Source organism: Manacus vitellinus, unplaced genomic scaffold, assembly GCF_001715985.3.
Source record: "Manacus vitellinus isolate BGI_N305 unplaced genomic scaffold, ASM171598v3 scaffold_1_pilon, whole genome shotgun sequence".
NCBI classification, from domain to species: domain Eukaryota; kingdom Metazoa; phylum Chordata; class Aves; order Passeriformes; family Pipridae; genus Manacus; species Manacus vitellinus.
In genome coordinates this window covers 4,215,587-4,233,353 of record NW_021939396.1, presented here as the reverse complement: position 1 = coordinate 4,233,353, position 17,767 = coordinate 4,215,587, and the positions used below count along the sequence as shown (strand labels likewise).

General features: G+C 40.6%; 1 protein-coding gene across 1 annotated transcript in view; it reads right to left on the bottom strand.

Moving 5' to 3' along the window:
- The window catches only part of COL22A1 (collagen type XXII alpha 1 chain), a 195,150-nt gene extending 179,101 nt beyond the window's left edge, over positions 1-16,049 (bottom strand). The window contains exons 1-2 of the mRNA XM_018074383.2: positions 15,959-16,049; positions 11,265-11,831 (exon numbers count right to left, since the gene is read on the bottom strand). Of these exons, the coding sequence (XP_017929872.2) occupies positions 11,265-11,831; positions 15,959-16,049 (658 nt within the window). The remainder of the gene's footprint in view (positions 1-11,264; positions 11,832-15,958) is intronic.
- Between the last annotated feature and the right edge of the window lie 1,718 nt (positions 16,050-17,767).

Sequence of the window (17,767 nt, the reverse complement as noted above, 5' to 3'; positions counted from 1 at the left end):
TCAACTCTTTTGCTTTTAGCTGTCAAAGTGAAGAATCCAATGGGTAAGTTATATAAGTTCTCTCAAAAGCTAGTGGAAAGAGATAGGCACTTAGAAGTTGAATCATGTCATCTGTCTTGGACAGTCGTCCTCAAAAAGGATGGAACACTCTCTTGAGATGTCTATTCCTTTCCAGTGACTATCAGAAGAGCCCAGACAAACAACTTTCAGGCCACTGCAGTTAGATGATATGAATCCCACTGAAGAGACTTGAATATAAAGATAAAAAATTGTTTAATTCAATTTATGGATTCTCAGATCTGATCCAACATCTGCCTTGGACTCAGAAACACCCTTTTATCTGAGCTATTAGAGCCATTTGCCACAAAGTGTTAGCCCTAGTGACTAAAATTCTGCTGCAGCATCCCTCTTGTGTCACATTAGTATCGCAGTCTCTCACAGAGATATTACGTCTTCCCTGCCAAAACAGAGAGGCTTTTATAGTAGATAACTAATATATGCCATCCATCTTGCTATAAAACCCCGGAGGAACAAAGCACAGTGATTTCTATTGCAGTGTAGCTAAACCAAGTCTCACCCAGAGGTGGTGGACTGGGTTGATTGTGTGTCATTACTTTGCAGTAAAAATGTCCTGTATTTCATCCTTACCAGAGCTTTACCATGTTGTGGTTTTATCTACCTTACTGATGCTTCAGGTTGAAAGGAAGAAACTTTTTACAGATCAGAAAGAAACTTTTTACAGAGAGAGTGATCAGACATTGAAATGGGCTGCCCAGGGAGGTGGTGGATTCTCCATCCCTGGAGGTTTTCAAGATGAGACTGGATGTGGCATCAGTGCCATGGTCTGGTAACCACGACAGGGTTGGATCAAGGGTTGTACTTGGTGGTCTCAAAGGTCTTTTCCAACCCGGTTGATTCTATGACACAGTTTTATTTTCCAGAGTTTACATATATAGATATAAATAAATATCTTATACACACACACATATATATGTAATTTATATTTAAATTCCTTAGTTTCCTAGAATATAGATCAAGTTCTAGCCAAACTGACACTAGATGTTTACTGTTAATCTGCAAGAAAATGAATGAAGTTTGGAAACCTGACATCCCATGAGTCTGCTGTTCAACAGTTTAGGACAGCAAGGGACAAAAGCCACCTTACCCACCTTAGCCAATAGGTAGGAAAAGATACCCTCTCTATTCTGGTCTGGATTAACAGTAGTACTCACAGTTACCAGAATGTACAGCATGTCAAAGAGCATTTTATGTAGAATTTAGAACTATTCTCTATCATCTGTAACTACATTAATACAGCAGACCCTGTAACAATTTCTTAATTGCATTTTAAAGGACCTAATTAGTACTTTATCTAAAAGCAGTTCTCCTAGGTGTTCAGAGTGCTCCCATTGCTTTTGTTTCACATCATAAACAAGCTTACTGATTTGAAAAGGAATTAAGTATTTGGGTGTAACTTGTAGGGAATTTGGTGAGATTGAATCACTAACCCTGCAATTTGCTAACAGAAATAACCCACCAGCTAAACCACGCTCTGCCACTGGGGAAGGAATATTCTCAGCAGATTGGTACATTGCAATTCAATTTTGTTTGTTGTCTTGGTTCATTTGAAAAATAGGAAAAAAAAAAGAAAAAAGAGAAGCTGAAATTCAGAGGCATATAGGGCTGATAACCTTTACAAACTTTCACAGACGAAACGATGCATCATCTCGTATTACCAAAGTATGAGAAAGTACATAGTTGTGTCATTTGAGTTTGAACTCCAGTAATATGAATATCTCTTTTGCAGAGAAACCACACGAGGTTTACACATATCACAGATCTGTTCAACCAAAGAAGGTGGGGATGCCCCATCCCTGGAAGTGTTCAAAGCCAGGTTTCATGGAGTTCTGAACAACATGATCTAGTGGAAGGTGTCCCTGTTCATGGCAGGGGGATTGGAATGAGAGGATCTTTAAAGTCCCTTACAAGGCAAACCACTCTATGATTCTATAATCTATTTACATCTTAAAAATAAGCCCTTAAATCTTAAAAAAACAAACTTTACTTTGGACCTGAATAAATGGTGGCACTTCAGTTTGAGGTCATTTTTGCTAATGAAGGAGGAAGAAAGGTCTGACTGCACAAGATCTGCTGAAATTTAAAACTTTTTAGATTTGTGAAGGCTGCATGGCAAGGGTTTGCTCCTCATCTCTTTGTTTTTCTTGGACAGAAAAGCCTGTAATCAACAGAAGTAAATAACACAGCCTTCTAAAGACAGCTCAGCTGGACACAGACCTGGAAGCAATGGTTTCATCCCAGATCTTAAAAACAGGTGGTCCTGCCCATTTTGTTTCAGGTGCTAATAAGACAGCTTATCTAGGCCTAAACACATTTTGTTCTTATCGTTCATTTCCGCCTGTGAAATTGTTTCCAAAATCAGTTTAATTTTCAGGTGATGCAAAGAGCTTGATTCAATACTTTGTGAAAGCTCAAAAATTTTCCAGTGAATCTACTTGATGAGAAAGTAGTAGAGTTTTTGTGCTAAACTTTGTCCCAGGTGTCAGAGGCAGCCTGTGACCAGCAACATCTGTGTCCTTCCCTGAGAACCAGTACCCCAAATGGTACCTCCAAGCACCTCCATTAGGTTGATTCATAGGACCTCCACCTGTCATTGCAGTTACTCCTCACAAGACTTTGAGGCTGGCATGTATGGAGCCAGGAGCAAAAAAATCCACCAGCCCTGAGAGAGCAAGATCATCGTTGCTATAGTGGGCTTACAGAAACATTAAACTCATAAGAAGCTGCAGGTTTGAGGAAACCCACTGGGTTTCAGAAGTATAATATGCTGTGATGGGACTTTTAATGGATTACATTGGGTTTTGCACGCTCTGAAAAAGATCTATAGTTTCTATCATTTGCAATACATTTTGCCAGCTCTGTCAGGAGAACTGGGACTAAATCTCCATTGCACCCTTTCAGATTTAGTTTTCCCTATCCTAAATAGAAATACATACCCAAATCAAGGGAGAGCAGAGGAAATCTTTAATTTACAGATGCACCTAACCACGGGAGAAATGGTTTAACTTTATTTACAGACTCTGCTCAAAGTGACCATTAGATTTTTATGGGAATAATCACATAAAGTATAAAAATAAACCACAGCAAGACAAGCCTAAGACATTAACTAAGTTGTGTCCTTTCAGTTTGGGTCAGTTTAGAGACTGTTAATGGAGGAAGAAAGGCCTGACTGCAAAAGATCTGCTGAAATTTAATACACTTTAGATTTGTGAAGGGTTTTCTCCTCATCTCTTTGTTTTTCTTGGACAGAAAAGCCTGTAAGTAAACATAAAACCTCAGAGGTTTTTTATATGCCTTGCCCTAGTCTCTTGCTGAGCATCTGGCCAGCTTTAGCACTATTTATTCTTTCTATTGAGCTTTCTTCATCAGTCCATCAGAAAGCAAACACCAAGATAGACAGTGCTTCTCCAACGAAGAATCCTCTCTTTTACCCCATCATTTGGACTCCACTGGAGCAGACAGAAGGCCTCCTTCTAATTGCAGCTGGACTCCACAGCTGAATTTTGAAAGTGCTGAGCACCCACAGCTCCTGCAAAATCAGTGAGGGCTGCAGATAGTGTTGAAAAGCAAGCTACTAATAACTTCCAGTACATGAGAATATGTTTCAGCCTTTTGCCTGTTCCTATTTCTTTATTTCTGCTTCACTTCTACATTATTTAGAAATGGCTCCCATAGTCACCACATTCCCCCCCTCTTTTTTCTCTAAATGGCACATTACTTTTTCATAAGATGTAATTTCTCCTGCCACTGAGACCTATACTTTCCCTGATTGTCTCAATATTTCTTTCTAATGTCTGGGACTTTTATTTGTTATGAGTCTAATCTTCTCTTTGGTTTTACAATTAGTTTTACTGTACATCAAACATTATTTGCAGAGATTTCTCTCCTGAAATGCAAGGAAAACTTTTACAAGCTAGGGGAGATGTTATCATCCAGCCAGATCCTGTGATTTCAGACAAAACAATGTTGGCAGTCCAAAGATCCATTGCTTTGTGTAAAGTGATTGTCCGTGGTTTATGATGTTACTATTTGTCTGCAACTGCTAAAGAAAAAAGCTAGAGATAAGAAAGGCAAATGCAAAAGGTTTAATTGATCTCATTTTATTATATTTCTATCTTCAGAATCTCATATGAATGTTCCCAGTGTGAAGTTTCAGGTTTGGAACATACTCCTTTTCTCACAAACTATGTTAAAGGAAAGTAGAAGTAAAAACATTTTTTGTCACAGACTTATTTCTAAAACTCTGGGTGACTGTTGGATTCATATCTTTTCTCTCTTAGCAAAAGAAAACAATTGGGCCAGAGCTGCTGAAATATCCTCCTCACCTGGAGGCAATGTCTGAGACATCGCTTTTTCCAGCGTACAAGGGAAGGAAAATAAATCAATAACTCCCTTTCCAAAACTCTAACAGAGCTAACATCCCTTCTGGGGGAGAGAAGCTGCCTGAGTGCACAGAAATATCAAAGTGCTGCCTGGAGGCACTGACAACCTACCATCCCTCCTACCAACAACTCCCAGCAAGATGCTCCCAGCCAGACATGGAGTGTGTCTGAGGAGGGAGAGCTGTCATCTCTCCCTGAATGACCAGGAGCTAAGTCAGTAGTAAAGCAGCCACAATTACACATACTGGAAAGCCTATTTAAGGAAAATGAAACAGAATCCTGAAGAGATCCATCTGCAGTGGGATATTTTTGTTAAGCAGGCTGTTTATTCAAGGCAAGTGAGTTGTGCTGAAGCCTAGAAATGGAATTTGAATTGGAAAAACCTGCCTAGCAATCCACTTTATGTGCACTTAAACTAGAGGACAGCAGAGCACAGGCTCACATTTGCAGTGTGAGCATGTCGAGGATTTTCCTCAGTTTTCTGAAGTCCTTAGCTAATGTTCATCAAGCTGATATGATCTGCTACTGCACCAAAGGAGAAAATCCAGGTCTTCCACTCCCAGTTAGTTGTTCTCAGCTTGTGCCAGTTCCTCCCCTGGGACAACACATGTCCCTGTGGTTGCATGGTGAACTAAATCTGAGTAAAAACTAATCTGGGAAAGAAAACAAAAGTATCCATTGGCTGGAACCCTGCTCTGGTTCATGGTGGGGCCACGTAAATGCCTGTGCTGGCAGATGGGAGAAGTAAGCTAGGAAGAACAAGACTTTCTTTTTTTAGAAGTAGGGCTGGTCATAAAAAAGCACTGTTGCAAATCTCAGAATAAACCTATTCATTTCAGAGTGCCAAGCAAAACAGAAAGTTTTTTAGAATCATGGAATTGCTTAGGTTTAAAAAAATTTTTAAGAACATTGAGTCCAACCATTAACCCAGCACTACCAGGTCCACCACTAAACCATGTCCCCAAGTGTCACATTTAAACATCTTTTAAATACCTCCAGGGATGGTGACTCCACCACTGCCCTTGACAGAATGTTCCAGTGTTTAACGGTTCTTTCACTGAAGAAATTTTTCTAATATCCAATCTAAACCTTCCCTGGTGCAACTTGAGGCCATTTCCTCTCATTCTATCGTTTGTTACCTCAGAGAAGAGAACGACCCCCCATCAGGCTACAGCCAAAATCCGAGATACTAGACTGTCCTTTAACCTACTCAATGGCAGAAGATCACCACTTAACCCATGAAATATTTTATCTCCTCCCAACCATTAAGAGTGATTTATTTTCAAGCAAAAGATAAATCAGTTGGAAATTCTATCGCAGACCTTTTATGCCTTCACAGGAAACTGCAGTTAGCCAGCAAGTGTGGTGATGAAAGGATGAGCAATCCTGTCATCTGTAACATGAGTGATTGCTAGAAGTTGGAGATGTTACAGAGTTTCAGAAAGCCACCGCAGCAGCTGTGGGAGAAGAGCATCAAGAAGCAGCAGGACATATCAGAGGTGACATCAGCTGGGTCACTGCCCAGCTGCAGCTTTTAAAAAACCAGGAGTTGTCTGCTGAGCCTTTAACAGACTTCCCAAATCATCTGGAAGTGACTAGATTTTCAAGTGAGAATCAAAATGCTGCAAGTAGCCTGGACATATTCTTAAGCAACACAGTGAGGAATATTCCACTGAGAATGCTGCCTGTGGCAGGCGTGATGTAAAATGAGCTAGAATTACAAGAGTTAGATCATCTTCATGTAACTTATTGTGCTAATCAGACTTTAACCAGTCTGTCAGACATCAGTAGTTAGTCCAAGCCAACTCAAGCTTCTCTGTGTTCAACAGGGAGGTGGGTGCCACAGATTTTTTCCAAGTAAGTATATAGGTGCCCTTGTAGCATGTACAAAGTTCTGCCAAATTACAAGAAGTCAGGTTCACATTTGTAGGAACTCCGTACAAGCCATCACAGGGATGACAAAGGGCTCTTGCAGTAAGACCAAGCAAGACTTAGAACTACTGCTAAGCTGAACTTTTGAAGAATCCAAATAAAGTCATACTCCAACTACGAACGTAAAACCAGTTATGCAAATTCCCAAATCCACAAACTCAACAAACTCAAAGAATTAAAACTACTACCACAGGTGAGTTCATGAAAATACTTTAGCATTCCTCACCCCTGACAGCGTGTTGAGTTCCACCTCCTTTCCCATTCCTTTATGTCTAATGCAAAGCTATATAGAAATGAATGCTTTTACAGTGAAATCCCAAAGCTCATCAGGAAGTACAAAATGGAGGGTCAACAGCTGGGCAAATACCCTTAGGTGGTGATATGTTCCAATATTTTAGTATTTATGTGAGATGTGACTATATTGATTAGTCTTTTAGAAGCTGTCAGTGAAGACATGGCAATTCAGGTGCCTACCCTGTGTCATGGTCTCTGTGTATGAGACATTTTTAACACTAAAGGCCAAGAAGAAACAGCTTGCTGTTCTTCTGTGAATATATCATGAACCTGAGCAAAGCTGACCTTGGGAAAAAAAGACACCTCTGAAGGTCTCAGGCTATTCTTTTGAGTGGTGTTCAAGGTGTTGCCTTGAAGGCTGGAAACACTTTTTCATCAGTAACAGAACAGTGGTAGCATAAGTCTTATATTTTATGCACTTCATTCATAACCCAAAGTCAAAAAAGACACGTATAAATAGAAAAATAAATCTTGTGAATCATCTGGACATGTGACTGCTTTTGATGTCTTATAACAGGCCTCACTACATCAGCTGAAGTCAATGACAAACCATTGGTACCAACCCACTGTTGTAACAATTCAGCCTCGTCTTCTTCTGTTTGCAAAGCATTTGATATTCATGTGATGACAGTCCTTTGGTCTTCTACATACTTGCAGAAAAACTCATCAAGCTTACTGGCAACTAAAAACTGGTTGTAGAGAGTCACTACTGGACATAGACCAATGCTGAGCATAATAGTCCTATAGTCCTTCCTTAGAAAACATCTGCTTGTGTTTCTCCTGTTACTAGCTGTAGAAAAAAACCACACAAACCTTAGCCAAGACTGTACCTCTAAAGCCAAATTTATTTTCAAGTTGTGAAATCTGATTTTTACAGACAAGCAGAGGCTTAGTAATGGCACATACAGGCCATGTACTCCAGTGGTGCCAAGTCACAGCTTTCTGCTTCATGGAGGCAGTAAAGAGTGAGAATATTTCTGGAGAATGTTTTTTCTCAGCTTTGCAACCTGTATCTTATCACCTGCCCGGCTTAATGATCACAGAATAAACTCAGGTATTGAATCATCCAAAACACTGCAATCAGTGTTTTTGAGAAACAATTACCTTCGAGCAGGTAGGGCTGTTTTGGTCACCATTGCAACATCTCCACTGGTGGGGCTTAAATGGTGATAATATTAAACACCAGTGCTGCCAGTTTCAACAGAGGTTGAAAACTTTGTACGTGCATCAACTTATCAAATCCAACTTTAATTAAATATGAGTTGAAATCAAAGCAATTTGCTCTCTTTGATAAGCATAAACCTAGTATTTACCTACCAGCAGCAGATGCAAGTATATTTTTAAATATTCCATAGCTGCCCGTTGTTATCCCAACAACATATAAGCAGGAACTGTATTTAGGAAGCATGTAGCATCTCTGGAATTTTCAGTAGAATGTATCTCTCCTGTTTTCCTGTGAAAGCATCACCCATTTTTGCCTGCCAGATATAGTCCAGAATGTAATGGAGATGTTTGGCAAAAATATATCCACTGCCTTAGTGTCCTACTGAGCAGACATGTTATTTTTCGATTCTGCTATGCTTACTTCCACAAGATCAAATGAGAGCTGAAATGCTATTAATGCATTTAATGACATATTCTTAGCAATAAATTCAGTCAAATATAGCAAGATGGAATGACTGAGTCTTGGACAGATGTCCAGTGAGGCCTGAGACAAGCGATTCTGAACAGCTGCTAGCGTGAAATCCAGCATTTGCATCACTTCACAACCCTTCACATTTTGGTAGCACAGCAGTACAAGGACTGGAAGACTCATCACTGGTCAGTACAACAAAAAAACTTCCTGCCATTTCTGCCTTTTGATTCGTGTGTCTCCCTAGAGCTCACAAGGGATTATGTCTATTAAAACCTGAGCTTGGCTATGGCAATATATGCGTTGTCTCAGAATGTGCACAAAGTAAACAGCAGCTTGGTATGTGCCCTTGTCACGTTTTCGACCTACCCAGTGGTTTGTATGTTCCTGTTTTATGCAGTGCTATCATTAAAACCACTGAAAGTTAACTACAACAGGTATTAAAAGTTTTACCTTCTAAACACATAGAAGGCCCAGTCATTACAGTGAACTCCTTTCCTGTTCCTACTGTGTCAACAAGGAATTTAAAAGTCAGGTCCCTCTCACCCCTCAAAACAATTCCACCTCACACTTTCAGATAACAAAAAAATTAACTGATCTCTATGTTAATATTTCTGCACTTGGTGGTCTCACTATTTCATCCTCTATTTCAGTGGTTGGCTTCAATGACAGAAAGATTTTCATGTTTATTCAGACCTGATCTAAAAATAATGCCTATTAAAAACATTCCTTATGCAAAAGATTAAATTAAATAAGTATGATAAAACTGATTCTGCCCAAAAGCAGCTTCCCTGATTTAAATGCAGGAAGAAAAAGACTTAGGGAAGACTCTGGGATGACGTATTTAGGGGAAAAAGTTACTGCTCAGGAGCAATCATAGTCAGAGGTAAGGAGTGAGAATATGTGAGAGAAATTGCCCTGCAGACACCAAGGTCAGTGAAGGAGGGGAAGGAGGTGCTTCGGGCACCGGAGCAGAGATTCCTGTGAGACCATGGTGAGGCAGCTGTGCCCCTGCAGCCCATGAAGATCCACAGGGGTACAGAGATTCACCTGCAGCCCATGAAAGACCCAGTGCTGGTGCAGGTGGTTGTCTGAAGGAGGATGTGACCCTATGGAAACCCCCCACTGGGGCAGGATCCTGGTAGGACCTGTGGACATCTGGAGAGAGAAGCCACACTGAAGCAGAGAAAGAGTGCAAGGAGTCCTCCTCCTGAAGAGGAGGGAAAAACAGAGACGTGACAAACTCACCACAGCCTCCATTTCTCACTGAATCCCTAGTGAAGATAGAAGACCTTAGAGAGTGACTGCCATCGCACTGAGGATGAAGGATGTTCTCATTGTTCCTTTGGAATATAATGAGAATGGGTTTGCACGCATATGTGGATGTAGTATGGGCTCAGGAAGCCACAAACAGGTGGTATTATACTCTGACAGACAGATAAATGATTTTTTGAGAAGGCAACAAAAAATGACCCAGGCACAAAGTACAGAAAACACTTGCTTTAGAAAAGTAGTAGAATTCCAAAGGAAAATCATGTTTTTTGGAGTTCAGTAGCTGCAGTAGGAAGTTGTTTGAGCTAGGGCTTACCCTTCCCTATTACAGCCCAGTTGTGTGTATGATTAAATAGGATTTTCAGGGAAAAAAGACCAAGCTCACTCAGTCTGCATAGCTTACAGGCATTATCCACCATGACTTCCATTTGTATTCATTACACTATCCACACCCATTTTTGTCCAGGCTGAAAAAGCAGACACATCTTGATATTGCTGGGTAATGTCAAATAGTTTATGCCTACTTGTCCTAGTCACTCTTTAAGGACCCCACATAAGCCCAGAGCATTGTGTTAACACTTTTTTTTTTTTTTGCAAAATGGAGGTCACAGAGATCAATGAAGGATCTTTACAGCATCAGCTACAAGGTGTGGTTTTTTGAGGTAACTTGTTGTCATGAACAGTGACAACTTGCCAGCTCACAGACCTGATTATCCTAACACTGCAATGTGTCACAGCATCACAGTCAGCTCTTGTCTTCCAAGTTCAGATAGAGAACCAAGAGTGGGATCTCATGCTGTTGACCAAAAGAACTCACAGTAACCACAACACACACTGCAAAACCAGCAAAACCAGGTAGCTTTCATGGAGTCACTGAGAACGAGAGAGTAATTTGGCAGTGGTGGAAGGAGAAAGGGCTGTGTGATTGCTGTTCCCATTAAAGGGCTTGGAAATAGCAGCCACAATGCCATTCCTGTCCTCTTCAGCAAGGAGCTGGAAATTCAGAGTCATTTATTCCATGTAAATTCCACAGATTATTCTCCATTAAAAGTCATTCAAAACATCACCAAGGCTTAAGGTGTTGACAGTCAGAGAACTAGTGAACACCAGTTGTCAGTAGAGTTGGGATTCTGAAAAGCAGAAAAGCACAAACATCCCTTTGCTTCCTTAAGGATTATACCAGAGCATTCTTTTCACAGTAAAATGCTAGTAAGTAAAGGGGAAATAAACAGTTCCTATACGAAATCAACCAAAATCTGTGTATAAAAAAAATGTCACCCTTCATATTCAGTAGTCCAAAATATTATAAAGTAGTTGAACTATATCAGAACCAAAAGGAAATTCATGTTTTGCTCTGTGGTTATCCCCTAAAGCTGATGTATAAAATCATTGAATCATGACATTATACAATGGTTTGGGTTGGAAGAGACCTTAAAGATCACCTAGTTTTAAGCCCCTTGCCATGAACAGGTACACCTACCACTAGATCAGGTTGCTCAGAGCTCCATCCAACCTGGCCTTGAACAGTGATTTCTTACAGAATCAAACTGAGCGGAAGACACAAAAATAAAGAATTATCTGTGTAGAATTATAGGTATGAAAGAAAAAAAATCACAGCTTTTCATACCTACATGCTAACTGAACCTATTCCAGTTGTGCAGAGCTCCACTTACTTTCACAGAGGCGTCTTCTCAGCTTCCCCCGAATTTTATCAATGGCATTGTAATCAGAAACATGAAACACATGAGCAGACTTGGGTTCTGAAGCAATCTCATCAAGTTCTTCTTTTAAGGCTTCTCCAACACCCACAGCAAAAATCCTAATCCCAGCCTGATGTGCTGCAGTAGCTGGATCTAAGACAAAATCCTGGCTCCTTCCATCAGTCAAAAGGATAGCCACTTTTTTAACAGTTCGGTCACTGAGTCTCCCACCAGCTTCTTTGGAAAAACTGTAGGTGGTGATGTACCTGAGAGCATCTCCAGTGTTCGTGTTACCCCCATAATACTGAATTTTTCGTGCAGCCTCTTTGATTTCCTCACGGGTTTTGTACTTTCCCAGGTCAAACTCTGTGGCTGGATGATCGCTGTATTGCACCACACCCACACGGGTTTTGTCTGGGCCAATCTCAAAAGTTTCCACCAAATTAGACACCCACTGACGAACTTTCTCAAAATCTTCTTTTCCGACACTAGAGGAGGCATCCAAGAGGAAGACAAGGTCATAGTGAACACTCTTGCAACCTGCAAGAGAGGTAGAAAATATTGTTAAGGGAAGATAAAAGCAGAGTACCAGACATACCAAATATTCCCTAGGCATGGTTCCCTAGTGAGCAATTTGGAGGAGGTATCAAACTCTGTCCCTATCCTGTGGAGGAAGTGCAGATTCACAGCCTTTCTTCCTTGTGATTCACCTCATCTCTTTCAGGACATCTGCAAATCAGTACACACTTTGCTTTGAAATGCAAACCCTTTCTCTTCCCGTGCTGCTAAAGTGCCTCTGCTCAATCCTTCACCTACACCATCTGCATGCATATGAAGCTATTTTTCTCTGACTTCATTGTAGTGCCTTTCTCCAGGGCAATGCTTTGAAATGACCTTAGCAGATCAAGAGACCTGCCCTGACCTTGCCTATGCCAATCCTGACTGGGAGTAGTGAAGCTTTTATGCTCTCTCTTGCATTAACTTTATGATTTATTTATGCTTAGTTAGAAGTAGTTCTTTTGCTCAGCATGATGTGTTGGTGAAGCAAGTCTATAACAAGATTATTGCAATTTTGAGGCTCTCTGTCACTGACCATTGACTAAAGGATGACTCACTGAATTTTGGGATGTCTTCCTTGACAACAAAGGGCAGCCACCTTGTAAGGGAAAATGCCACTTATCCCCACAACCACCCCTTTGCCTGCAACCATGATATTTGTAATGTGAGGCTTGTGTAATCCAAAACACAAATGTATTTTAATTGCAGCTTGCTTGCCCTGTCAAGCCAGACCGGTCATATATTTGTCAGACACTTGCCAAAAAATTAGGAGATGTTTTTAGCTGTTTGTGAATATATGCAAGTCAGGAGGCAGTAGATCCATAAACATCCCACAGATGCCCAAGATTTATCAACATAATGCCCTAAAAGGACAAAATGTGTATATATATACACATGTTTCTTTAATTCATTGTTATAGACCACAATCCCTAATAAATTATGAATTTAAGACTGCAAGCTGCTCTACAAAGTCAATTTGATCACAACTACCAACGATTATTTCTCCAGTAGTTCTTGGCTCACATCATCTCACAAAGTACAACTGCTTGTTTAAACTAATGGTAAAATGCCATATTTTCTTACTGAATTCCAACATTTGAACCTTCAGGAAAGTCAGAAAGCATTCCCCCACACCAAAATTTTGACCAAAATTAACTCTAGTGCTTTCGCTCATCCTGGGGCTGTGACTCTGCCCTGAATGGAAGAATGCCAGAACTGCCCACTGCACTAGAAAGGAGAGAGTGGAAGCTCAGCCACATGAAGTGGATTTGCCTTTAGAGAAGAGTAAAAGCATCCCAAGTAGATCAGTGCTCATGGTATTACATGATGGCTGTGAGAGTGATTGAATTTACACCTGGTGTGTGGCAGATGCTGATAAAAAATTAGCATCATCTGCTGCTGTGTTGGCTTCTGTAGCAGAGTACATTCCAGGTGCTGCAGTGGCTGTGGGAACAACCTAGGCACATGGGATTGAGACCACATTGGGATCAACCCATTCACATGGGATCTCTTTGGAAATAATCTGTTGTCATGGTTTAACCTCAGCTGGAAACTAAGCACCACACAGCCATTCACTCACTCCCCCCCAGCAGGACTGGGGAAGGGAACTGGAAGGGTAAAGGTGGGAAAACTCAAGCGTTGAGACGATAAAGTTTAATAATTGAAATAGAATGCAATAAAATAAGAATAAGAAGAAAAAGAAATTGTAATAAAAATAACAAAGACAGAGAAATAAAACCCAAGAAAGACAAATGACACAAATGAAAACGCTCACCACTGACCAACTGATGCCTAGACAGACCCTGAGCAGCAGCCTCCAGCCAAATGTCCCCCCAGTTTTATTTCTGAGAACGACACCATATGGTCTGGAATACGCCTCTGGTCAGTTGAGGGCAGCTTTCCTGACTGCATCCCCATCTAATTTCTTTGTGCCACTCTCCTCACTGGTGCGGTGAGGAGTAGAAAAAGCCTTGACCCTGTGTAAGACCTGCTCAGCAGTAACAAAAACAACCCCATAGTACCAATACTGTTTCCAGCACAGATCTGAAGCACAGCCCCATACCAGCTACAGTGAATAAAATGAACTCTATCCCAGCCCAAACGATCCATGTGGGATTGTGTTCTGTGATGACATTTTGGGAGCGAGGGAATGCTTGTCTCTAACCACAGAGCAAGAAAAGTCTGTCTGGGAAAACTCTCCAAAGGTAATCTGAGAGTAGAGATGATGGTACATATCATTTTATAGAATGGGATGTAAGTTACATCACATCTGTGTATATGAGCTAGAATGTCGTGTGGTTCCACTTGATGTTTTGAGAATATAAAGGATAGAATGTATAACAGTAAAAGGTAAGCAAGGAATCTACACTTGTCCACCTCCCCTCTCCAAATTCATTACTATAATTATCTATTATGTCTGAAAGAATCTTAATTAGGTGAGACTAAGCAGAGAACAAAACCCACAAGGTACAGACCAGTCCTATTGCTTATTTTAACCACTCACAGCATGACTGCAATTTAAAAAAAAAAACAGAACAGACAGAATGAATCCTGTCTATGTTCAAGGGCAACAAGCCTTAAAACAAGGTGGAGTTAAGGTTTTAAAAGTGATATGTATTCAAGGCAATATCGCGAGGAAGAAAAATGTGGTCTTTCAGAATCATTTTCTTGGAGTTAGTGATTCTTTGCTTACAGACCTGATGGGAGGGAGATGAAATGCTGCAGAAAAGCTTTTGGTAAACATTAATCTGCATTTTTAGCACTGTAAGGGCCACTGCTGGACGAAATTTATTGTTTTCCAAGAACATTATAACAGTATTTTTTACTGGCAGAAACAAGTTCATGTTAAGGGAATATTGGAGATAATTCATAGCAAAGCAAAATTTCAGTTTTGTAATTGCAGAAATACTCTCTGAAAGCATAATTCAGGGAGTTGTATTGATCCATTCTGACACTGAACCAACTGTTTTGCAATATTCCCATTAAAAATAGTTCAAAAACAAGCCATAAGGCCAAAATTATTTAAAGTAAGCATAGAATGAACAAATAAATGGCGCCACTATATTCTACCTATGACTGATCCAGAAGCAGAGAAAAAAGGTGAGATTTCACTTTGTTTGGTTACTAAGTATTTATTCTTGTTAAATTTCATCCAAAAAGCCTTCCATAGATCACATAAGAAAACTGTAAAACAGCTAAACTGTAAAACTGAGAGAAGGCCTAAAAAAGCCTTTTCTTTCTTATAAATCACCCAAGCCTATAGAATAGCAGCTTTCCTAGAAAAAGAGGCAGAAAACCTCCATCTCAAAATGCCTTTGGGTTTTTATACCAAAAAATTGTGTGGGTCTACAACCATTTTCCATTTCAGGTGTGGCATCACTGGTGCCAGATAACTCTTCTTACTCCTGCACAAAACCCAACGTGTCCTTGTTCTGAGTGCCTGTAGCAGTAGTCCCTCAGCTGCACCATCCTCTAATGCATTCAGGGGTATTTGGGGCAGAGTGTTCATCAGCCCAGACCAAAAGCTATGCCAGGGGGCCACGCTGGCAACTAGACAGTATAGAAACCTAGAATCATAGAACCTTTCAGGTTGGAAAAGACCTTTAAGATCATCAAATTCAACCATTAACCCAGCACTGCTAAGTCCACCACTAAACCACGCTGCTTAAGCACCACATCAACATGTCTTTTAAATACCTTGAACCAAGAAAGGGTATGAACCGTGCCTTGGCCCTATTTAGCTCACAAGGAAAGTCACAGCCAGACAGAAGAGTCACCAGGTCTCCTCTGACACTCCTAGAAGGTGATGGAAGAAGCAAACACCATGCCAGTGTGGAGTAGATGGAGCATATCCAGAGTAAACTGTGGTAAACTGCTCGTCTTGCTGTGAGTAGCTGAGCTAAACTTTCTAAGCCTGTAACAGAACAAGAGACCCCAGCTAAACCATAACCTCAATCCCTGACCTATCTCCATCCCTAAGGTCTTTTTTATGTATTTTCAGCAGTAAACATCTCGGGGTTTTTACGGTTTTCCTCCTAGCAATGAAAACTTAGCCACGGGAAAGCCCCAGCAGCTCCTGAGCATGAGGCAGTAACCTGAATGGTGCATACCTGCTCTCTGTGCCTCGATTCTCTCCTTGCTGAACATGAACATGAGAAGAACCAAGAGATGGGACACACGGCATCTTCCCGTCATGGACATATCCATATCTCCCTTCTCACATCAGCTTGTCTCTTCTCCGTGGTGGAAAGCTTGCTAGAAATCCAATCTGTAGCCTAGAAAGGAAAATAAAGAGCAAGTGTTATCTCACAGAAACATAAATGACAGTAATGATGCAAGTCATGGGAGCAATGTTTTGGAGAGTCGTCTCTTCTGCCTGTCATTTTACTTGACTAGACACAAACTGCTCAGACAAAGAGGCAGGAGTTCACCTACTTTTCAAAAGCTATACTCGTTCACTGGCTCTATTCACTGTGAAGCAGCTGAATGGAAACAGGAGAGAGATTACCAGATTATTATACTTTAATTGAGCCCACTGCCAACTACACAATCAGCGCACTGAAGTGGAAACCATTCCTGACCTGGCCCTCCCACGCATTCATCATTAGGAGATACACAGCGCAGAGCCCAGATACAAACCAGTACAAATCACACACACAACCCACTGCCACTTCAGCCAGTGCTGCTTTTGGTTCTGGAGTCTCAGAAATGACGAATGCTAAAAATATGCTGATGTTTTCATATATCTATTTGTTGTCATCGGTCCTTCTCTGTAGGGGTAAACTCAGCAGCTTCAAAGCATGTCTTTCAACTACTTAACTTAAAGAAGTGCAAAAGCGCAGGTGGGTGATCTTCAACATAAGGTTTGAATAGACTTTGAAGCTACTGAATCAGATGATGTAACAAGCCAGGTAAAGTGGCTGGGCTGTCAAAAGTTTAGCTGTGTTTTATAACAGTAAATCAACTCCTTTATATAAAAAAAATAGATCTATTATTAACTTATTGCTCTTGTTTGTTTGTTTTGGGGTTTTTTTGTTATATCATGAAGTCATTGCAGTTTGATCTACTGTTTGCACATACAGAGGGGAGAAACCAGCTTCTACTCTTTCTTTTCCTCTTTAATGATTCCAATGATTTCTTTGTCCATTTTCTGGGGAAAGTTCTGCCTTCTCTGTCTTAATTTGCACGTCTGCTTCTCACTGTTGATAGCTGGGGAGAAGTCATGAAGAGGACACTGTGTGATGTAGATCATTGCTGCAGGGCCGATTATGCATTCTAGGATATTTCTTTTCAAAGCCATAGGGAATCATAGACAAAAAGAATGGTGGTGTCAGCATTTGTTCAAAACCAGTCTTGATCAGTCAAATGTTGGACCTATCTCTACCACATAAGTCAGGAATAAAGTGCACGTTGTGCTGGTTTAGGAAATTAAAAAGGGAAAAATATTATGAAGTTGTGGAGATGCAACTATAAATTCTTATTCCCACAGAAAACTGTAGGCTCTTTTGTCTTCAGAAGTTCATATCACATGCAGATGAAGAGAAAAGCAATACATATAATAAACCTTTCACTCTGCAAATAAGACTTGGAAGTATCTGCCAGCAGTGGAACACAAATTCAAGAAAGAATTAAAAAAAACCCCTTTTATTTATTCATGTACCAACCCCAAATCCAAAGGACATGAGCAGGTGCTGTAGTTTACACCTCAGCCAGATGATGTCCCTACCAGACAGCAAGGTGCTCAGGTTTGAGCCAGCTGGAAAAGGCTGCAGGGTAAAAAAGGCATGAAAATACCACTGTGCCCTACAGTAGTTAGAGTTTCCTTCTAAATAAGTGCATTATTGAAATACTGATCAGGCAGCCACTTGCAGAAGGATCAGGACAGGTTTATTTTACTTAAAATACCTATGGAAACCTTC